Source organism: Cervus elaphus, chromosome 25 (genome assembly GCF_910594005.1).
Source record: "Cervus elaphus chromosome 25, mCerEla1.1, whole genome shotgun sequence".
Lineage (NCBI taxonomy): Eukaryota > Metazoa > Chordata > Mammalia > Artiodactyla > Cervidae > Cervus > Cervus elaphus.
This window is the reverse complement of record NC_057839.1, coordinates 19,858,052-19,881,576: the sequence shown is the minus strand read 5'-3', so window position 1 is coordinate 19,881,576 and position 23,525 is coordinate 19,858,052. Positions and strand designations below refer to the sequence as shown.

The window sequence follows — 23,525 nt, the reverse complement described above, 5'->3', positions numbered from 1 at the left end:
GGATATTAATAGTATCTTCCTGATTAGAGTATTATAAAGATTAAATGAGTTTACATATTAAGGTCACATAGTCTAGACAAATGAAGTTAGCTGTTTTTGTTTTATCCCTTGCTTCCTCTCTCTCAACCATTCATCCATTTCCTGCAGTATAAGTTCTAAAAGCTTAAGTCTTTTTGTGTACCTGTAATCTTAAATTCAGGACATTTTCAGTATATTGAGTATTTATAAAACTGTTCATTAATTCATTAAAAATATGTTAACCACATATGTCAAAGGTTATATCACCTTCAGCTTAATGACCTTTTGTAGTATTCTCTCTGCACTGTTACTAACTTAAAAATATATAATTTTGTCTTTGCCTTTGTCTTTTAGTATATCTTTTAGGCATTTTTAGTATATCTTCTTGGTCACCTTCTGAATATAGTACAATCTTTTTTTTGTTAGTTGTGTGGTACAACTATCTTGTGTCCTTTTTGTTTTATAACTGGAGTGATTCCAAGTTTGAATTTTTCTATTTCTTAAAGTCTATATTATTTATGCACAAAGGCAGTAATATATTCTTCTGCTAATTTTTATATGAAAATAACATTATTTACATACAGCTCTTCTAAAGTTTTCCAAAGTTTTTGTCCAAAGACATAGATTAAATAAAACCTTTTTTCATAGATGAAAATGAGAGTAATCAAACTTTTCTTTGGCTCTATTCTCTGAAATAGCAATTCATTCATTCTCTAACTTCATAGACTTATTTTTATAATGTAGTTCTAAGAATTTCAGATGTGTGTAAGTGTTCTCTGAGATGAAATGTTTTAAGAATTTAGTTTAGTTTTTTTTTTTTTTTAAAGATTTAAGAAAGTCACCCATGGGGAATGGTTTTCTTAAGCTAGTTGAATAATTCAAAAAAAGATTGACAAAGCAACAGGGTTTTTAGGTATGATGGCTTGCTTTCCAGGAGAAGTTGCCTTATAATAAAGTCCTCTGGGTATCAGATTTACTAGACATGCTTGGATTGGTCACTTAGTATCTCTCCATAGTTCTCTTTTATCTCAAGAATAGTATAAATAAAATATCAGTATTTGGAAATTTATTATTCTGTACAAATTTTCTAATATAATTTTCTAAACCAGTTTACAACTTTTAAAACAAGGTAGTAGAATCAAGATGACAGGTTCCAAAGAGTAATACTTTGGTATAGTTTCAGTTTACTTCAGTCACTCAGTCGACGTGTCTGACTCTCTGCGACCCCATGAACTGCAGCACGCCAGGCCTCCCTGTCCATCACCAACTCGTGGAGTTTACCCAAACTCATGTCCATTGTGTTGGTGATGCCACCTAACCATCTCATCCTCTGTGATCCCCTTCTCCTCCTTTCTTCAATCCTTCCCAATATCAGGGTCTTTTCAAATGAGTCAGCTCTTCGCATCAGGTGGCCAAATGATTGGAGTTTCAGCTTCAACATCAGTCCTTCCAATGAATACCCAGGACTGATTTCCTTTAGGATGGACTGGTTGGATCTCCTTGCAGTCCAAGGGATTTTCAAGAGTCTTTTCCAACACCACAGTTCAAAAAGTATCAATTCTTTGGCGCTTAGCTTTCTTTATAGTCCAACTCTCACATCCATACATAACTACTGGAAAAACCATAGCCTTGACTAGACGGACCTTTGTTGACAAAGTAATGTTTAAATATAGTTAAATAAATGGCAGTTTAAAATTTTTTAAATTTTGGATGTGTTGTTTTACCAGAACTGTGTTTGGTTTAAACTGACCATTCCTAAGTGGGTATTTAGTGTGACAAAATTTTATTTTCTTCCTTTAAAATAGGATACATTTTAACTTCTAGGTCATGCATTCTTATTTAGCATTTTATAGTATTTTCTTTTATCAGTAAATTCTTAACCTAATAGTTTAGTGGGTTTTCTACAGTAAAAATTAGTTCTCAATCTTTTTTTTTTTTTTTACATCTTTCACAAGAAAAATGTCTTAGAAGCATCTTGTGTGTGTGTGTGTGGTAACAGCTTATTAGGATATAATTCAGCTCACCCATTTATTTTTTATTTTTTTTAATTTAATTTTATTTTTTTTTAATTTTTTTATTAGTTGGAGGCTAATTACTTCACAACATTTCAGTGGGTTTTGTCATACATTGATATGAATCAGCCATAGATTTACACTTATTCCCCATCCCGATCCCCCCTCCCATCTCCCTCTCCACCCGATTCCTCTGGGTCTTCCCAGTGCACCAGGCCGGAGCACTCAGCTCACCCATTTAAAGTGTACAATTCAGTAGTTTTTAGTATATCCATGGAGTTGTGCATCCATCACCACAATCAATTTTAGAGCATTTTATCATTTCCAGAGGAACCATGTACTCTTTTTCTTAAGTATTTTTCTCTTTATTTTTTAAATTATGAAAGTATGATAACACGTTTACAGGAGACTTGGAAAATACAGAACACAGTTACAGATAGTTCCATTATATAATTTTTTTATATAAATTAAAATTTTTAGTTGGAATTTCAATATCAGACTCTCAAAAATTATTAGAATGAATATGCAGAGAAGTGCAGGGATATAGTAGACCTGAAAATCACCATGAACCAATTCAACATAATTAAATTTATACAATTTTCACACAATAGTAGGATACAAATTCTAGTCAAGTTCCCACAGACTATAAACTAGGAGACACTGGGACATATCCAATGACTTAAAACAAGTTGCAAAAGTTTCAGGAGCCATGCATTCTTCAGCAGTCCTTACCACTCATTCCTTTCCCCAGCCAACCACTAATCTACTTTCTGTCTCTATAGAGGTTTGCCTATTCTGGACATTTCCTACAAATGGAATCAGTATGTGGTCTTTTGTGATTGACTTCTTTAAATTAGCATATTTTCAAGGTTTACACATTGTGACAGGTATCACTATTTTCTTTTTGTTGCTAAATAATAGTCGTCTGTATGAATATACCACATTTTGTTTCTCCAGTCATCAAATGATGGACATGTGAGCTGTTTCTACCTTTTGGCTATTGTGAATGATGGTGCTATTATTTGCATACAAGTTTTTGTGTAGGTACTTATCATTTCTCTTGGGTATTCCTGGGTTGTATAGTAAGTCTGTTTAACTTTTTAAGGAGCTATCAGGCTGTTTTCAAGTTAGCTATATCATTTTATATTCCCACCAGCATTGTATAAGGATTCTAGTTTCTGCATACCCTTAGCAGCACGTATTATTCTTTCTTTTTGATTATAGCCATACTGGTTGGTATGAAGTGGTGGTATCTAATTGTAGTAGGAACCTTTTTAAAAGAGTTCTGCTATACCATTACTTACCTTTGGGCAGCTTGCTTGACACAACATCTTTTGACAATTGATTGATTCAGTTCATTTCAGATCAGTTACTCAGTCGTGTCCGACTCTGCGACCTCGTGAATCGCAGCACGCCAGGCCTCCCTGTCCATCACCAACTCCCGGAGTTTACTCAAACACATGTCCATTGAGTCGGTGATGCCATCCAGCCATCTCATCCTCTGTCGTCCCCTTCTCCTCCTGACCCCAATCCCTCCCAGCATTAGGGTCTTTTCCAATGAGGTGGCCAAAGTATTGGAGTTTCAGCTTCAGTATCAGTCCTTCCAATGAACCCCCAGGACTGATCTCCTTTAGGATGGACTGGTCGGATCTCCTTGCAGTCCAAGGGACTCTCAAGAGTCTTCTCCAACACCACAGTTCAAAAGCATCAATTCTTCAGCGCTCAGCTTTCTTCACAGTCCAACTCTCACATCCATACCTGACCGCTGGAAAAACCATAGCCTTGACAGGACAGTCAGGAAGCAACAGTTAGAATTGGACATGGAACAACAGATTGGTTCCAAACAGGAAAAGGAGTACGTCAAGGCCGTATATTGTCACCCTGCTTATTTAACTCATATGCAGAGTACATCATGAGAAACGCTGGGCTAGATGAAGCACAAGCTGGAATCAAGATTGCCAGGAGAAATATCAATAATCTCAGATATGCAGATGACACCACCCTTATGGCAGAAAATGAAGAGGAACTAAAAAACCTCTTGATGAAAGTGAAAGAAGAGAGTGAAAAAATTGGCTTAAAGCTCAACATTCAGAAAACAAAGATCATGGCATCTGGTCCCATCACTTCATGGGAAATAGATGGGGAAACAGTGGAAACAGTGTCAGACTTTATTTTTTTGGGCTCCCAAATCACTGCAGATGGTGATTGCAGCCATGAAATTAAAAGACGCTTACTCCTTGGAAGGAAAGTTATGACCAACCTAGATAGCATATTAAAAAGCAGAGACATTACTTTGCCAACAAAGGTCCGTCTAGTCAAGGCTATGATTACTATGTGCTAATTTGGGGGTTCCTGAAAATCATCACTAAATATATACCTTAGTGTTTTGAGAATCTTACTCCCAAGTTTCTGTTACCTTTTAATTGTGATTCTGGTCAAGCTATTTAAATTCTTTACATTTTTTTCTTCATTTTTAAAATGAGGTTAATAGTATCTCTTTTGTAGACATCCTTTGGTAAAGGTTAAGTGAGATAATTCAAAACTCATTGATTATTATTAGTTTTTTTTGTATAATGTTACTTGCTTCTATATGTTAGATATAAAGGACTCAATTGATATTACTTGCTGTTATGGCTACAGTTACTAGATTACATTTGATTCTGTATGGAAAAAAAGAAACCCATATGTTTTATGTTTAGAAAAACTGATATATTCTCCCAAAAGCAGCTTGTTCTTCAATTAGTATCATTTTTTCATTATCAGATTGGTGCTGCTGCATAGTATTGCCATTTTTATAGAGGCTCTGAAATATAAGTAGTAAGTAATCTGTTGTTCTGTGGGAGTTGAATTTCTGGTATGTTGCCAGTCTTTCTGTTATTCCAGCCGAATTTAAAGTCAGTCAATGCATAGACACTGAGTTGTTTTTCTCCAGTGGTGGTTTTGTTTGATGTTTTCGTCTAATAAGAGTGTTATTTATAAGGAATGTTACACGTTGATAATTTAGAGAAATCAAAGGAAATTTGGTAATACTATACTACAAAAAGCCGGCTTTGTGAATTCTGGATCCCAAACACTTTAGGTCCAAAAACTGCAGCCTTTTCCTCTGCTCCATTTCCATGGGCAGAGAGGAAGAGAAAGCTGAAAAGTTTGCTGTGCCCAGACAGAAAAGGAAATCTCGTGTGGTTGATAGTCACATAGATTAGGACCAACAGATTTTGGTCCTTGTTTTGAACAGAATGCCTACTTTTAAAACTGTTTGTTTGCTTTTACTTTATACTTATCAGAGCGATTTTAATGTCAATGTAGTTCTTTTGCAGTTGCTTTTGATTGTCTCAAGAACTACAGGGGAAAAAATGGAGAGCAGGAAATTACAGTAATAACTAGTGTCTTTGGGAATTTTACTCCTTAATAGACATATTTTTTTTTTTACCTTTATGATTGTTATAATCATCCTAGATTGTTTTAATTTGAAATAACTTATCTAAATTTCCCTGTGATTAAAATATAGTGCAATGCTGCAGGGTCTTAAGAGAATCACAGAAATATGTTACCTACTGCTATGGCATTTTCCCCCTGTGTTAATATATTTGTTTGGTTAGGTCTTGGGAGTGGTCCAATAGTGAGTTTTATGCAGATAATTACAGTGATTATATGGGTTTGGGAAACAGCAGAGGTATTCATGTTATTGTAATCACAGTTATATCAGCTTTTAAAAAAATATGCAGTTGGTGAATTTGGCTTGAATTATGTTATTGCGTTAAAACATATATTGAAAATATATATATAAAAAACTGTATTAACTAAGTATTATGTGAATACACAGGGCTTTTAGGCATAGACATTACCATTGAGAAATTCATAGTTCTAATTAAGTGGTGGGTTAGTCGCTATGTCATGTCAGACTCTTTGTGACCCCATGGACTCTAGCCTGCCAGGCTCCTCTGTCCATGGGATTCTCCAGGCGAGAATACTGGAGTGGGTTGCCATTTCCTTCTGCAGGGGATCTTCCCAACCCAGGAATCCAACCTGGGTCTCCTGCCTTTCATGCAGATTCTTTACCAACTGAGCTATGAGGGAAGATGACAGTTCTAGTTTGGGGAGTATGTAAAAGAGTGGTAAACTTGAAGGGATGGTAGCTGATACCAGGATATTTGAAAAGCGCAAGGTAAGTATTAACACCACATGCCAGCAGAGTTTGAAAGGTAAATTTTGTGTACTTTGTGGCAGCGGAAGCTTTGTACTTGGCATCTGACCTGTGTATGAAGACGCTAGATCTTGATGTGGATATTCTGGCAAGAGTTTGAGGTATTAGGGGCACGCTTGTCTATGGAGATATGAATGAGCAAAGATACAGTGACAGAAAGAGGAAAATATTAGGTTACATCAGATTGGTTCAGATCATTTCAGTCTATGAGGAACAACCCCTCTGTGATGCAGCTTTTCATGTTTTATTTTTTGATTCGACTGTGCACGTGTATCTTTCAGTAACAGAAGCTGGGAGGCGTAGACAATATGGTTTAGGGAGATGAACAGTTTGGTGCCATAATTGCATGTTCACTGAGTAGTTTTGTGGAAAAAAGAGGGAGATTATTAATACCTGGGCTTGATGATTAAAAAAAATTATTATCATTTATAAAACTTTTCAAAGCTGAATGTCAGCTTGTTCTTCTGACCAGTCCTTTGAAAACCCAATGTCTCTCCCCACCCAGTAGTTTGGCACCTTTGGAGATATTTTGAAGTGTTTCTATCCTTCCACCTTAGAATTTGAATGGAAATAGTCCATTTTGGTTTCATACAAATTCATTGTACCCTTGAAACATATAGCAGAACTAAAGTGCCCCTACCTTCCTATCTCATGTCAAGCCTATGATACTGATACAACAGACATTCAGCAATATTTTTGAAGTTTCTTTCATGTGTTAGGGAGCCATGCTGTGCATTCAGTTTACACATTATTGTTCAGTTCAACCTGGCTTCTTAGAAAAACAACTACTTATGTCTTCTATCTCCTGTCTTAACTGCTTAGGGAAGTTCCTGAATACTTGTGACTTTTAAATGACACTTAAAAAGAAAAAACAAAACACTGATGGACTGAATGGTTTTTAAGTTTTGGGTGGGGCACACCATGTGGCATGCAGGATCTTAGTTCCCTTACCAGGGATCGCACCCACACCTCCTGCAGTGGAAGCGCAGAGTCTCCACCACTGGCCCACTAGGGAAGTGGGTGGTGGTTGTTCAGTTGCTAAGTCATATCTGACTCTTAGCAACCTTCAGAATTAACATCATGAATGAGAAGCAGGTGGACACTATGTACTGCTAGATGTGATATTTCAATAACGTATCACTTATGTAATATTCCAACCAAGGAAGATTAACCTGGATCTAACCATGAGGAAATATCAGACAAACCCCAAATGAGGAACATTCTGGGAGAGAGCTGGTCTTCCCTGGTGGCTCAGACTGGAAAGAAATCTGCCTGCAATGCAGAAGAAGCAGGAGACCTAGCTTTGATCCCTGAGTCGGGAAGATCCCCTGGAGAAGGGAATGGCAACCCATCCAGCATTCATGCCTGGAGAATCCTCATGGACAAAGGAGCCTGCTGGGCTACAGTCCATGGGGTTGCAAAGAATTGGACTGAGCGACTAACGCTTTCACTTTTACATATCATGAGAGTCTTCTTGAGGAAATGAAGACCCACAGAAACCGTTAAACCTGTGTATTTTTACACCAGCTTTGGTGCAGTCTTGGGAAGATATCTAGGGTGAAGGGAATGAGATGAGTATGCATAATAAACCAGGGGGAAATTTGCAAGTCCTATTTGTTTGGGTTCTTCTGAGTCCTCTTATCTTTGGAGATAAGGGTGCTCCCTTCCTCCCATTATAGGGAGGGCATTTCTCACTCTAGGGTTTAATGACTTGTTTCAGGGGACAAGGGCAAGGAGTATGGGGTTGTGGCTGTGGAGATCAGAGAGGGAGGACTTCCTGCTTAGGCTGTATGCTCAGTCCCCTTCAGCTTAAAGTATCAGTATGCCAGGGTGCTGTATCTTGTGGTCGTATGTCCTAAACCCCACCATAATTCTTTAAGTTACGTGACATAATTGAAAAAAATCCTATATGTTATTCAAAATATGAAAAAAATGAACTTGAAAAACCTAGCTCTTGTTTCATCTTTACCTCTGATTCATGTCATTTCCCTGTCATTTAGGTTTTTGGTTGCTGTTTTCTAATTTCTGTAACTATAAAATAGTAATAACAATAGAAGCCAGAAAAGGTAGTTGTGAGATTTGTAAATCATTTTGATAAAGATTGTCTCTAGAGTACACTTTTGAATTTTTATTGTAAAAAAAATCCTGGGTTATACAAAATATTAATATGGAAATAATTCATATTATTATCTGAAGTAATTGTCTTGATGTCAAAAAGCTGCTTTAGTATCAAAGGGAGTTATAGTATACAATTATACGTATTACTACTGATGCTTTAATCACACTGTCAGGGTATTGGTAATATTAATAAGTCAGAATTAGAAAGCCTAAGCAGTCACATTTTTGGAAAAGTAATGACTGAACAGTACTTAATATATATGGTGGATAGTCAGTGCTTTAAATCCTTACTTTAAAGGATTGCATTATGCACAGATGTGTTTTATAAAAAATTCAGACTAGTTGAGATGTATATATAATGAAAAGTCATTAAAGGGTGTCTTTCATCAAAGATCACCTTTGTCAGTGATTTGGTATACAAATTGTCATTTTCCAGCTCAAGGCATATAGCTTAATGTATTAAGGTACTTATTGGTGGTATTCAGTACTTTTTATGTGCCAGTTTTTTTTTTAATCAAAAAAGGAGAGCACAGAGGAACAGCCTTTATGTTCATCATTCTAAATTACTTGTTTTGCTACCTATTTTTTTTAAGGAATAAAACAAAATTAAAGTCTCTACTGTATACTCAGAATAATAGAAATATAAATATTCGGTACTTTTAAAAAATTCACAGAAGTTACATTACTCTATTTATATCTTATTTCAACTTTTTTCCTTTTGATAGCTATTTGTAGTTGATGTATACAGAAGTTTGTTCATTCTGAATATTTAAATAATACATATTTTTAAAAATACTTACTTTAAAGATGAAATATTTAAGTTTGTGCATTGAGAAAACTCAAATTAACTGCATTCTGAAAAAATAAGTTCCTGAGATTTCCTTTTCGCAAACTTTTGAAACACAGATAACATGACTTCCTGTCTCTTAGTTTCCTGTATCCATGGCAACCTGTGTTTTACACAGTGAGTGTGGAGGAACTAATGTGAAGAGTGGTGTTTCCTGAGCAAATTGTGACTTTAAAAAAAAAAAAAGGTGGAGGGGTGGAGGTCAACAGTGCCACAAAAGAAACGCAGCCTAGAAATGTCGTTCTTCAGATTTAGAAAGAAAACCTCTGCTTGAATCAGCCGAGTGTTAATAATATGAATTTCCTGTTCTTGGTAAGATTATTTATTTAAATATGAACTTTCAACTGAAACAAGAAATAATTCGATTTGTAAAAATCCATAGTTTAAAGAGAGTTTAATTGTTCTGTACTGAATTTGTGTTTTCAAAAATTATGTTGCTTAATTGATAGTAGACTTAAAGTTGATGAAGGGCATATTTATACCCAAGATCTTTATCTCCGCATCATCATTTGTCAATTTTGTTATAGTCAGTTGTAATATTTCAGGTTAACTTAGCAAACATTTTATTTTGCAGTTCATTAAATTTGATTATCATTTTGTTAGACAGTGAGTTAATGGCCTAGAGGTGCTAATAATTCTAGAATGTATTTCAAACTTATTATTTTATGCCATCACTGTTGTATGATTTATGATATTTAGTATTATGGCTAATCTTAATAAAATAGGGTGTAGAATTTCTAGTACTATAAAGCTTTCAGTTAAAGAACTTTTTGATGATTTAAAGTTTTACCTTTTCTTTTTGTAGCCAATTTTGATATGAACAGAGAAACCAAGAACAGGGCTATGTGTGGAGTACGTTTTTCTCTGCCTTGCCTACGACTGTTTCTACTTGTTACCTGTTATTTTGTATTATTATTCCATAAAGAGATTCTTGGATGTTCGTCTGTTTGCCAGCTCTGCACTGGGAGACAAATTAACTGCCGTAACTTAGGCCTTTCAAGCATTCCTAAGAATTTCCCTGAAAGTACAGTTTTTCTGTATCTGACTGGAAATAATATTTCTCATATAAATGAAAGTGAATTAACTGGACTTCATTCACTTGTAGCGTTGCATTTAGATAATTCTAGCATTGTGTATGTATATCCAAAAGCTTTTGTTCATTTGAGGCATCTGTATTTTCTGTACCTGAATAATAATTTTATAAAACGCTTGGATCCTGGAATATTTGAGGGACTTTTCAATCTTCGTAATTTATATCTACAGTCTAATCAAGTATCTTTTGTTCCAAGAGGAGTGTTTCATGATTTAGTTTCAGTTCAGTACTTAAATCTGCAAAGAAATCGTCTCACTGTCCTCGGGAGTGGTACCTTTGTTGGTATGATTGCTCTCCGGATACTTGATTTGTCAAACAATAAAATTTTGAGAATATCAGACTCAGGCTTTCAACACCTTGGAAACCTGGATTGTTTGTATCTAGAAGGTAATAATTTAACAAAAGTACCATCAAATGCTTTTGAAGTACTTAAGAGTCTTAAAAGACTTTCTTTGTCTCATAACCATATTGAAACAATACAGCCCTTTGCATTTAAAGCACTTGTCAATTTGGAATATCTCCTCCTGAAAAATTCAAGAATTAAAAATGTTACTAGGGATGGATTTAGTGGAATTAGTAACCTTAAACATTTGATCTTAAGTCATAATGATTTAGAAAATTTAAATTCTGACACATTTAGCTTGTTAAAGAATTTAATTTACCTTAGGTTAGACAGAAACAGAATAATCAGCATTGATAATAATACATTTGAAAACATGGGAGCATCTTTGAAGATTCTTAACCTGTCATTTAATAATCTTACAGACTTACATCCAAGGGTCCTTAAGCCATTGTCTTCATTGATTCATCTTCAGGCAAATTCTAATCCTTGGGAATGTAACTGCAAACTGTTGGGTCTTCGTGACTGGTTAGCATCTTCAGCCATTACTCTAAACATCTTTTGTCAGAATCCCCCATCCATGCGTGGCAGAGCGTTGCATTATGTTAAATGGACTGACTTTACAAATTGTGTTACATCTTCTGCAAATGTATCCAGAACTTGGGCTATAAAATCTCTTCATATTTACCACAAGACCACTACGTTAATGATGGCCTGGCATAAAATAACCACAAATGGGAAATATTTGGAAAACACTGAGAGCGTTACTTTTGGGGAACGAATTCGTGCTTCACCTGCCAGTAGATTTTTTCAAGAGAATACCTTTGGTAATCCGTTACAGACCACGGCGATGTTACCTGTGCAGATACAGCGTACTTCTCCTGCTGACTTGAACTTGGAAAAACACAGTGCTCTACCGATTGATGCTGCTTCAGTATCAGGGAAAGCGTCTCCGATCTGTACCCAAGAAATTGAAAAGCTGAATGAGGCTTTTGACATTTTGCTAGCGTTTTTTATTTTAGCCTGTGTTTTAATTGTTTTTTTGATCTACAAAGTTGTTCAATTTAAACAAAAACTAAAGGCGCCAGAAAACTCAGGGGAAAATAGACTTGAATACTACAGCTTTTATCAGTCAGCAAGGTATAATGTAACAGCTTCAATTTGTAACACTTCCCCAAATTCTGTAGAAAGCCCTGGTTTGGAGCAGATTCAACTTCATAAACAAATTGTTCCTGAAAGTGAGGCACAGGTCATTCTCTTTGAACATTCTGCCTTATAATTCAGTTAAATAATGGGCTGTAAGAAAACCTCAGTGTCATGGACATGAATAAAACTGAAACATCCTTATAGAATTATAGACTTTATTTGGGTATATAATGATTTCTGTGAGCTTAGTATTAATAAATACAGGTTTTTAATAATTTGTGAATACTGTATTCATTCTGTAAATATTATCTTTGATAGGCACTATATTAAGTAATAATAATAGCTAACATTTCTGTGTACCAAGCACTATGTTAAATATTTTACATATCACACTGAATCCTTAAAAAGCCTAAAGGTAATAATATCTTCATTTTACAAATAGGGAAACCTAAGCAGAGTGAGTTAAGAAACTGTCCCAACTTCCAAATGCATGCTTTTAATTTTTTTCTATCCTGCTGCCTGGGTGCTAGGGTTATACTTGTGAACAACATGGGCATGGTTCCTGTTTTTGGTAGAGCTTGCGATGTTGAGGAGGACACATAGGGGTACTGTACCGTATGGTTACTACCGCACTTGGAGGTACTGTTTTCTGTAATATACATGGAGATGAGAGAAGGCTTTGTAAGAAGAGGGACACTGAAACTGGCTTGCAAAGAATAGGTAGACATTAGCCTAGTGAAGAGAGCTGAGTAGTAGGTAGAGATAACATTATATCAGAAGGGTTGAAGAAATAGAATACTGCTTTCAGGAACTAAAATTCACTCCATCTGGAGTTGTGAATGGTATTGAGATCTCAGCTAGAGAGAAAAATCAGATGATGAAGGATGTTGTAATTTCATGTTTTTCCCCGGGGCAGCAGGGGGCCATGAAAGGATCTTAAGCAATGGTAAAAGTAGCAAATGCTATTGTTTGGTGACACATTCAGTGCTTCTTTTAAATATTTAGCATTTGGCAAATACAAACTGAAGTGCACTGTTTCTGGAAATGACAAGACTAGAACCAGGATTAATATGAATCATTAATCCAGGGGAGAGATGCTGGAGGCCTGGACCAGGGTATTGGCAGAGAGGATGGAGGAATTCTAGAGCTACTTTGCAAGGTGCCTTGGTGATTGGCTGAGGAGTGACAGACGGGGGATAAATTGTATGTTAGGTTTTTGGAAAATATTTGTTTTAAGATTACAGGCAACATTTTAGAAAACTTCTGTTCATTTATAAACCACATGCAGAACAAAATAGACCTGTTTGAGTCACCACTTAGGTCAAGAAATAGAACATTCAAAGGTAACATATATGTGGACTATTCTTAAACTTGAGGATTATAGAGATAGCCAAGTGTTTAAGGTAGAGGGGGACCCATATGTAATTAGGACATTTTTACTCCATTATCTTACCCATACCGCAACAGAAACAGCAAAATTTGTCATGTTTGTTTTTAAGGGTTGTGAAAATGGCAGGGGGAGGGGGCGGGGGAGTGGGGGAAGCCTGGAAACCTTTTCTAAGGCTCTGAAAATCAGCTTTGATGTTAGGTCTTCCTACCCACCAAGTTGACTGCACATGTACTCCCCCCATCCTGTTGCACTTCTTGTTCTTCCCACTTCTTGGCTCGTCTTCTGTTACTAGGCCAGACCGAAAAACATATGCATGGACTTGTAATGTGTCGTGCTGCTCTGGACTAGGAGTAAAGAGAATGGGGTAGGTGAAACCAAAGAGAAGGTTGTTCTCTTTACAAGTTAGACTTTGTTTATATGCATCACCCACAAAATAATAATAACTTTTTTTTTTTTCTCTTTAGAAGGCCTGTTTCATTTCTCATTAAAACTTGTATTTTTCTTTTGTGTTACTGTACCTACTGATGGGGCCATAGGTGGGTGGGGAGGGATATGAATCAGTTGTATCATTATTATCTAGATTGTTCATGACTTCACAGTTAGGGAGCACTGTTAAGATAATGGGCCTGCTTTTTTCAGTATTACACCATCTCAAGTATAGTTTTTAAAAATATTTTTGATGGTGAGGTCATGCGTCCAACCCCATAATTATCAAATCTATTCAATTCTTTTATATTACTTAAAAAAAAAGGAAAAACACGAGAACCAGTTTGTCAAGTGATTCCTGTAAGCATTGAAAACAAGTATTGGTTAGTTTTTTTCACCCTAATGTCTTTTCCAAATGGTTCTTTACCAATCATTGATCATCTCCTTTTTATGGAACTTTAGTATATCTTCATTGAACAGTATTTCTTAAAGCATAGTCTTCCTGTTGAAAATCATGTAACATGGCAGTTTCTGCCCATCTCATTACACACAGATCACTGTAGTTATTTCTTATTTTCTTAAAGAAAATGGCTTGTTTTCCGCCCCCACCTCTCTGCACTCATTAAAAAAAAGTTAATTGGGAGAATGGTTTATAACATGAGCTTCCCAAGTGGCACTAGTGGTAAAAAAAAAAAAAAAAACAAACCTGCCTACCAGTGCAGGAGATGCAAGAGACGTGGGTTTGGTCACTGGGTTGGGAAGATCCCCTGGAGTAGGAAATACTCTTGCCTGGAAAATTCCATGGACAGAGGACCTGGAGGGCTGCAGTCCATGGGGTCAGACACTGCTGAGCACACACACAAATGGGAGAATGGTTTATAATATGAAAGACTTTGTAAGGATAATTGTTGGGTATAAACTTTTATTTTTAAATAACTTAGTGAATTTCCACATGAATTTTTTTATCCTGTTTCCTTGCTAACATTTGTCAATGGTCACTTTTCACGTGACCATGAAGAGAATTAACTGTGTAGAAAGATGTATGTTTCCACTTAAGTGACAGAAATATTTTCAGCCTAGGTCCTGGAAAATAGAGGAGGGGGGACCTGATTTTAGTGTAAATGTATAGCTTCTGGTGTGGTAGGAATTCTAGAATAAGACCGACATATCAGGGCTTTTTCCTTTTTTTTTCCAATAAACTGTTCTTTACTTAGACTTGTTAATATAAGCAGAAAAGTACACTTTAGAGAATATTTTATTTGGTTGTGACTTTTAGTGCTTAAAAACGTATTTATTTTCTTAAATTACCCTAAGTTCATCCACCCTCTAACTTAGGATTTAATGTGAGTTCAAATATTATTAGGTGCAGTGTACAGGTTGTGATCTAGTTAGAGCAGAGAAAATTTTAAAGTGACTAAAGTTCTGGTTTCTTTCTTGTGCTTGCTACTATGAAAAACTTAAATCATCAACTTTAGGTTGTAGAACTGTTCAGAACAGGTAATTTAAACTTTTGTGTTCTTGTAAATGTGTTCCTGAATACCTGTTTTTCTCCAGGGCCCAAGGGGATGAAGATGTGATGTTAAGTATGTAAATTCATCACATTGAGAAGTTATTTGAGACACATGATCTGTGCTGATGAATCAGTTAATTTAAAAACTAGAAGTGTGAAGTGCTCACTAGAAAATTACTAATAAAAGTTGGACAAGTGAAAAGAAACTAGAGTCCTGTTCACATTTAGTCTATTACTTATTGTTTGGGTAACCAGATGAATATTAGAATTTTTTTTTTATTTGTGCCTTTGGGATTAAGAATTTTGCATTATCATTTTAGGGGTATTTTGTTTTCTGAACACCTGTCGTTGAGTGTGTAATGATACAAATGGACAGAAATAGTTTTAAGCCACCATGATTTTTTTAAGTTGGGTGAAAAACACAAGAAAGAAGGATTTTTTTTTTTTTTTAGTATTGTGCACAGTTTTCAACAGTAAGGAAAAAAAATCACTTTCTATGAAGTTTCTGCAGTTCACATATTCTGCAGGTACTTTTATATACCCAGACAGTAACCTCAAAATGGCATACGTCTAGAAAATACTAAGGTTAAGAGCTGTAGTTTCACTCCTGTGCATTTGACTAAAAAAAGAAAGTTTACTAAAAAGTGGAATCGTTTTCAATGATCAGGTGATCTTTACCTACTGAGTAAAATTTTTCATATTCTCACCTATTTATTTAATGTTTGTGTATGTGTGTGTGTGTATATATATATATATATGTATATAATGTATATACACACATATATACAAAACAAGCAGATGTTTAAAAAGGCCCGTTTTCTGTCTGTAATGTAGATATTACTCTGGTCTGTGCAAATAAATTAATGTATCAACCAAATGTGAACAATAAGAAAAACGTGATAAGTAAAAAGGAAGATTGCTTATACTTCCTGCCCTTCAGTTTTAATTTTATTGTCTTTTCATCCTTGATGTTAAACATTCTTTGCATTATCTAAGATGAATGTTTCAGACACAGGTTTCATTCAATACAGTGACTTTCTGTTCTATTTTCTGCCTCATATCTGGTGTAGATTGAATCAGTTGTAATATGTTATCTGCAACTTAGTTACACATTGTTGTAATTGAAAAAAGAAATAAGGAAAAATAATATTGTTTATAAAACAAGGGAGGGCAGTTTTTGAGCTTTGGGGATCATAAATTCCCATGATTATTTGTTATGTATTCACATGATGCATAATGTTACCCTAAGGGACTCCAGGGGATCTTCCTGGCCCAGGGATTAGACTCATATCTCTTGTGTCTCCTGCGTTGGCAGGCGGATTCTTCCCTGGTGACTCTGGTAAAGAGTCTGGTGACCTGGTAAAGAATCTGTCTTCAGTATGAGAGGCTCGGGTTCAATCCCTGGGTTGGGAAGATCCCCTGGAGAAGGGAGTGGCTACTGATTCTAGTATTCTTGCCTGGAGAATTCCATGGACAGAGAAACCTGGTGGGCTACAGTCCGTGGGGTCACAGAGTCGGACATGACTGAGTGACTAACATTTTCACTTTTCACTTTCCACTTGGGAAGCCCAAGTTAGTTGATATCCGGGTGTAAATCCACCTGCTTTTAATACTCAGTAAGCCAGTCTTCTGAAGTCTGCTCATGGGACTACACTAAGATAAAGTTTTGGCTTTAATAATCAGCTATCAGGGTTTTTTTGTTTGTTTGTAAACTCCTGATGTTGTTTTTACTGTTGTGCTGTAGAAAACCTAAGTTTCCATATCCATGGATACAGAAGACATCATGTACTATATCATTTTAGAGTATAAGGGACTTGAGCATCCATGGATATCCAAGCACAGTTGTATAGACTAGCATGGAGTTTGGCTAATTCTTTCAGAGGCACTAGATGGCTGTGTTCTAGCTAATGTGAACTGCCACTTGTGGTATGCACTGGTTTCAGAAAATTAGAATTTCTAAAAGTACATGGTCTTCTCTGGCTACTTTTTACTTCTCCACCTTATACCTGACACTAGATTTGAATGGATTTACATGAGAAGACTACTATTAGGAGATGATACACTGAGAATTCCAATAATGTGTTACTCATAAGTCCAGTATGTAGCACATAGAAAAGAAAAAACAGCTTTTTTCATAAACAAAAATAGTGTAATACCTAGTTCTTGGCTTGTTGTGTTTAAAGAAATAATGTATATAAGATTATCTAAGTACAATGACTTTTCTCCTTCTCTCTCTCTTCTACCAAACCCATTGCTGTTTGATTCCTGGTTTACAGCTCCTTTGATTGTTTCCATTTTAGATGTCCAATTACGTTTTAAAGCATGTAATTCAGAAAGATTGTATATTACAGACAACAAAATTCTTAATTTATAACAGCATTGAGAGAGAATTGTGTGAATAAAAAGGAAAGCAAATGCCTGATATTCAAAACTTCGTATAGAATGCTGTATAAAATTTTTACTTTGTCATACATTGATATCATATCAATGTATGACAAAACCCACTGAAATGTTGTGAAGTAATTAGCCTCCAACTAATAAAAAAATTAAAAAAAATAAAAAAAATAAAAAAAATTTTTACTTTAAATGCTTCTTTTTAAAGTGTTACATTTTACACATTTGGAGGGAACATTTCTGTAATACTTCAAAAAGGAGAAAAAGAAACTATAACTTCATAGTGCTTCTTTTCTTTAAATATCTGTTCTGTATGCCAGGAAAGTACAATCCTCTTCTGGCTTTTTTGTTACCCCATTATTTGGGGGTTCTTTTCCCAAACTGCTTAATGAATGATAATTGAGTTGCATCCTTCTGAGTGGTTTTTTGAATTTGAATGCTCTGAAGATACATAACTTCTCCTTTTACTGATCCCTAAATGTGGGCTTCCCAGGTGGCACTCGTGGTAACGAATCTGCCTGCTAATGCAAGAGATGAGGATTTGATCCCTGGATTGGGAAGATCCCCTGGAGGAGGGCATGACAAGCTACTTCAGTATTCTTACCTGGAAATCCCATGGACAGAGGAGCCTGGCAGGCTGCAGTCCATGGGATCGCAAAGACTGGGACACGACTGAGCACACTCACACATACAAATATTGCATAGAATCTTTTTCTTCAGTACTTCTCCTTTTCTAGAATCAACTCTTTTCATTCAAAGCCATATTACATACCTTTCTACTCTGGACCATAGTCATTTTCCCTCTTGAAATCCAAGCCTCACTCCCTCTGGTACCTAATAGATATTCCAGAGTGAGCATGGTTTCCTTTTGTCTACTGGAATTAACCCTCCCCTCCCCTGGTGGCTCAGAGGGTAAAGCGTCTGCTTGCAATGTGAGAGACCAGGGTTTGATCCCTGGGTCGGTAAGATTCCCTGGAGAAGGAAATGAACCCACTCTGGTACTCATGCCTGGAAAATCCCATGGACGGAGAAACCTGGTAGACTGCGGTACATGGGGTCGCAAAGAGTCAGACACGACTGAGCGACTTCACTTTCACTTTTCACTTTCCCCCAGCTCATCTCTGCCTCTTGTGTCCTTTTCTGTGCAGCATGGGTCACATTTTAGTGAAAAAAAACAACAGACTGACTGAGGTTGCCTCACCTCAGTTCTTTACCCCTACAAGACAGGCGTCCGTCCAAACTTCCCTTGGTAGAGCTAGAAATTCATCTGCAGGCAGGGGAGGGAAGAAAGGGAGTGAATCCTGATGGTCACTTGACTGACTTCTCTAAGCCTGAGTAAGCCACGGGCCAGGACAAGTCTTTCTTCTGACTGCTGTGTGCAGGCAGGGTAGAGGTTGGACCTGTATCCTCTGGCCTGTGTCCAGTCTGCTTCTGGGAATATCCTTATCCCATCTTCTGGCAGATTTTGACACTTCTTTTTGTCAGTCATTCACTAATTCTACATTTTGGCTTTCTGTAAACTTCAGGTTCCTAAACCCATTAGATTTCTGTCAGAACTGTTCAAGCTTTATTCTGATTCCAACAGTGTCAGCTAAACAGTCTCCTCATTTATGAGAAAGGGGTGAAGTTACTGCTTTTGGCAATAACTGTGCATTCAAAAGTTTATCTTGTCCATGTTGCAGTTTGATTCTCGTAATCTGTTTTCAGCTCATTCCATAAATGTGCATATCTGAATTGAGGCCTGATTATGTAGAAGTGTGTTATTTTCTAATTATGGCAAAGATATGTCTTCTTACCCTCTCCTCAGAAACGTGTGCCCATGCTGGTAGCTCCAGCAATGATCAGTATGATTTATTGTTGTTTTAGTGGCCAAGTCATGTCTGACTCTTTTGTGACCCCCATGGACTGCAGCCCATCAGGCTCCTCTGACCATGTGATTTTCCAGGCAGTAATACTGGAGTGGGTTGTTGTTTCCTTCTCCAAGGGATTTTCCCAACCCAGAAATAGAACCCCAGTCTCCTGCATTAACAGGCAGATTCTTTACCACTGAGCCACCTGGGAAGCCCACAAGTGTGTGCGTGTGTGTGTGTGTGTTGTATTTTTCAGATTCTTCTCCATTGTAGATTTTGACAAGATACTGAATATAGTTTCCTATGCTATACAGTAGGTCCTTCTTGATAATCTACTTCATATATACTAATATATATCTCTTAATCCCAAGTCCCTAATTTATCCTACCCCACCTTCCCTCTTCGGTATCCATAAGTTTGTTTCCTATGTCTTTGAGTCTATTTGTTTCATAAATAAGTTATTTTGTATCATTGTTTTAGATTTCACATATTAAGCGATATCATATAATATTTGTCTTTCTCTGTTTAGCTTACTTCACTTAATAAGATAATCTCTCAGTCCATCCATGTTGCTGCAAGTGGTATTATTTCATTCCTTTTTATGCCTGAGTAGTATCCCAATGTGTGTATATGTTTATGCCTGTATATAAACCTCATCTTCTTTATCCATTCGTCTGCAGATGGATATTTAGTTGTTTCCGTGTCTTGGCTAATGTAAATTATGTTGCTTTGAACTTTGTGGAGCTTGTGTTTTTTTGAATTAGAGTTTTCATCTTTTCCGGATTTATGCCCAGAGTGGGATTTCTGGATCATAGAGTTAACTCCATTTTCCGACTTTTAGGAAACATTCACACTGTTCTCTATAGTGGATGCATCAAGTTACATTCCCACCAACAGTGTGGGAGGGTTCCTTTTCTTCTACGTCCTCTCCAGCATTTCTTATTTGTACACTTTTTGATGATGGCCGTTCTGACTGGTGTGAGGGGATACCTCGTTGTAGTTTTGATCTGCATTTTTCTAATAATTAGCAGTGTTGAGCATCTTTTCATGTGCCTACTGGCTCCAATACCTTTTTCTTTTATTTATTTATTTATTTTTTTATGAGTTGGAGGCTAATTACTTCACAACATTTCAGTGGGTTTTGTCATACATGGATATGAATCAGCCATAGAGTTACACGTATTCCCCATCCCGATCACCCCTCCCACCTCCCTCTCCACCCGATTCCTCTGGGTCTTCCCAGTGCACCAGGCCCGAGCACTTGTCTCATGCATCCCACCTGGGCTGGTGATCTGTTTCACCATAGATAATATACATGCTGTTCTTTCGAAACATCCCACCCTCACCTTCTCCCACAGAGTTCAAAAGTCTGTTCTGTACCTCTGTGTCTCTTTTTCTGTTTTGCATATAGGGTTATCGTTACCATCTTTCTAAATTCCATATATATGTGTTAGTATGCTGTAATGTTCTTTATCTTTCTGGCTTACTTCACTCTGTATAATGGGCTCCAGTTTCATCCATCTCATTAGAACTGATTCAAATGAATTCTTTTTAACTCTGGAAGAGTCTTTAGGGTTTCCTATGTAGAGGATCATGTCATCTGCAAACAGCGAGAGTTTCACTTCTTTTTTTCCCATCTGGATTCCTTTTACTTCTTTTTCTGCTCTCATTGCTGTGGCCAAAACTTCCAACACTATGTTGAATAGTAGTGGTGAGAGTGGGCACCCTTGTCTTGTTCCTGATTTCAGGGGAAATGCTTTCAATTTTTCACCATTGAGGGTGATGCTTGCTGTGGGTTTGTCATATATAGCTTTTATTATGTTGAGGTATGTTCCTTCTATTCCTGCTTTCTGGAGAGTTTTAATCATAAATGGGTGTTGAATTTTGTCAAAGGCTTTCTCTGCATCTATTGAGATAATCATATGGTTTTTATCTTTCAATTTGTTAATGTGGTGTATTACATTGATTGATTTGCGGATATTAAAGAATCCTTGCATTCCTGGGATTAAAGCCCACTTGGTCGTGGTGTATGATTTTTTTAATATGTTGTTGGATTCTGTTTGCTAGAATTTTGTTAAGGATTTTTGCATCTATGTTCATCAGTGATATTGGCCTGTAGTTTTCTTTTTTTGTGGCATCTTTGTCTGGTTTTGGAATTAGGGTGATGGTGGCCTCATAGAATGAGTTTGGAAGTTTACCTTCATCTGCAATTTTCTGGAAGAGTTTGAGTAAGATAGGTGTTAGCTCTTCTCTAAATTTTTGGTAGAATTCAGCTGTGAAGCCATCTGGTCCTGGGCTTTTGTTTGCTGGAAGATTTTTGATTACAGTTTCGATTTCCTTGCTTGTGATGGGTCTGTTAAGATCTTCTATTTCTTCCTGGTTCAGTTTTGGAAAGTTATACTTTTCTAAGAATTTGTCCATTTCTTCCAAGTTGTCCGTTTTATTGGCATAGAGCTGCTGGTAGTAGTCTCTTATGATCCTTTGTATTTCAGTGTTGTCTGTTGTGATCTGTCCATTTTCATTTCTAATTTTGTTAATTTGGTTCTTCTCTCTTTGTTTCTTAATGAGTCTTGCTAATGGTTTGTCAATTTTGTTTATTTTTTCAAAAAACCAGCTTTTAGCTTTGTTGATTTTTGCTATGGTCTCTTTAGTTTCTTTTGCATTTATTTCTGGCCTAATTTTTAATATTTCTTTCCTTCTGCTAACCCTGGGGTTCTTCATTTCTTCCTTCTCTAATTGCTTTAGGTGTAGAGTTAGGTTATTTATTTGGCTTTTTTCTTGTTTCTTGATGTAAGCCTGTAATGCTATGAACCTTCCCCTTAGCACTGCTTTTACAGTGTCCCATAGGTTTTGGGTTGTTGTGTTTTCATTTTCATTCATTTCTATACATATTTTGATTTCTTCTATGATTTGTTGGTTATTCAGAAGCGTGTTATTTAGCCTCCATATGTTTGAATTTTTAACAATTTTTTTCCTGTAATTGAGATCTAATCTTACTGCACTGTGGTCAGAAAAGATGACTGGAATGATTTCAATTTTTTTGAATTTTCCAAGACCAGATTTATGGCCCAGGATGTGATCTATTCTGGAGAAGGTTCCGTGTGCACTTGAGAAAAAGGTGAAGTTGATTGTTTTGGGGTGAAATGTCCTATAGATATCGATTAGGTCTAGCTGGTCCATTGTGTCATTTAAGGTTTGTGTTTCCTTCTTAATTTTCTGTTTAGTTGATCTATCCATAGTTGTGAGTGGGGTATTAAAGTCTCCCACTATTATTGTGTTACTATTAATTTCCTCTTTCATACTCGTTAGTGTTTGCCGTACATATTGCGGTGCTCCTATGTTGGGTGCATATATATTTATAATTGTTATATCTTCTTCTTGGATTGATCCTTTGATCATTATGTAGTGTCCTTCTTTGTCCCTTTTCACATCCTTTATTTGAAAGTCTATTTTATCTGATATGAGTTCCAATACCTTTTTCTAAGATGTTTCTCACTGAACCGCATAAGGCAGACTGTGTGTTTATTTTATTTTATTTTTTTTAGTTTTTTTTTTTTTCTTCACTTTATTAGTTTTTTAAAATTTGGGTGGAATTGCTTTGTGCTGTATGCTAAGTCGCTTCAGTTGTGTCCCGTTCTTTGTGACCCCATGGCCTGTAGCCTGCCCGGCTCCTCTGTCCATGGAATTCTCCAGGCAAAGATACTGCAGTGGGTTGCTGTTTCCTTCTCCAGGGGATCTTCCCGACCCAGGGATTGAACCCACGTTTCTTACGTCTCCTGCACTAGAAGGCAGGTTCTTTACCACTAGCGCCGCCTGGGAATCCCATAACTGCTTTAGAGTTGTGTTAGCTTCTGGTGTACAACAGTGTGAATCAGTCGTATGACCTAGAGGGGTGGCCTGGCGGAGTGGAGAGAGGTTTTTTAGTTCTTACGTGAAGGATATATAGTGATATCAAAAATATATACTATTTCAATAGGCTGTTATATACACATTAAAATGTATCAGTGATATCAACTTTTTATTATTTTGCTGATCTGTTGATTTAGTTCTCTAAAATCTGATCACACTTGAGAGTACAGACAAATGATTTTGACTTTACAAAGGCAGGAACATTACCCAAACTGTGTTGACTTTGGGAACTACTTTACTGAATATTTTAAAACTTAATTATGCTTAT

General features: G+C 36.4%; 2 protein-coding genes across 3 annotated transcripts in view; both read left to right on the top strand.

Annotated features, from left to right (window-relative positions):
- IPO11 (importin 11) overlaps positions 1 to 23,525 on the top strand; it is a 197,501-nt gene that overhangs the window by 141,810 nt on the left and 32,166 nt on the right. Inside the window, exon 28 of one of the 2 annotated variants that reach the window (XM_043887206.1) lies at positions 11,058 to 12,055. The exons of the other annotated variant lie outside the window; for it this stretch is intronic. Within the exon in view, the coding sequence (XP_043743141.1) occupies positions 11,058 to 11,079 (22 nt within the window). The 3' untranslated portion in view covers positions 11,080 to 12,055. Of the gene's footprint in view, positions 1 to 11,057; positions 12,056 to 23,525 lie in introns of those variants that run through there. 2 annotated transcript variants of the gene reach the window in all.
- On the top strand, positions 9,199 to 12,055 carry LRRC70 (leucine rich repeat containing 70). Its single transcript, XM_043887207.1, has 2 exons — positions 9,199 to 9,511; positions 10,005 to 12,055. The coding sequence occupies exon 2, from the start codon at positions 10,016 to 10,018 to the stop codon at positions 11,909 to 11,911; it is 1,896 nt and encodes a 631-aa protein (XP_043743142.1). The 5' UTR covers positions 9,199 to 9,511; positions 10,005 to 10,015; the 3' UTR covers positions 11,912 to 12,055.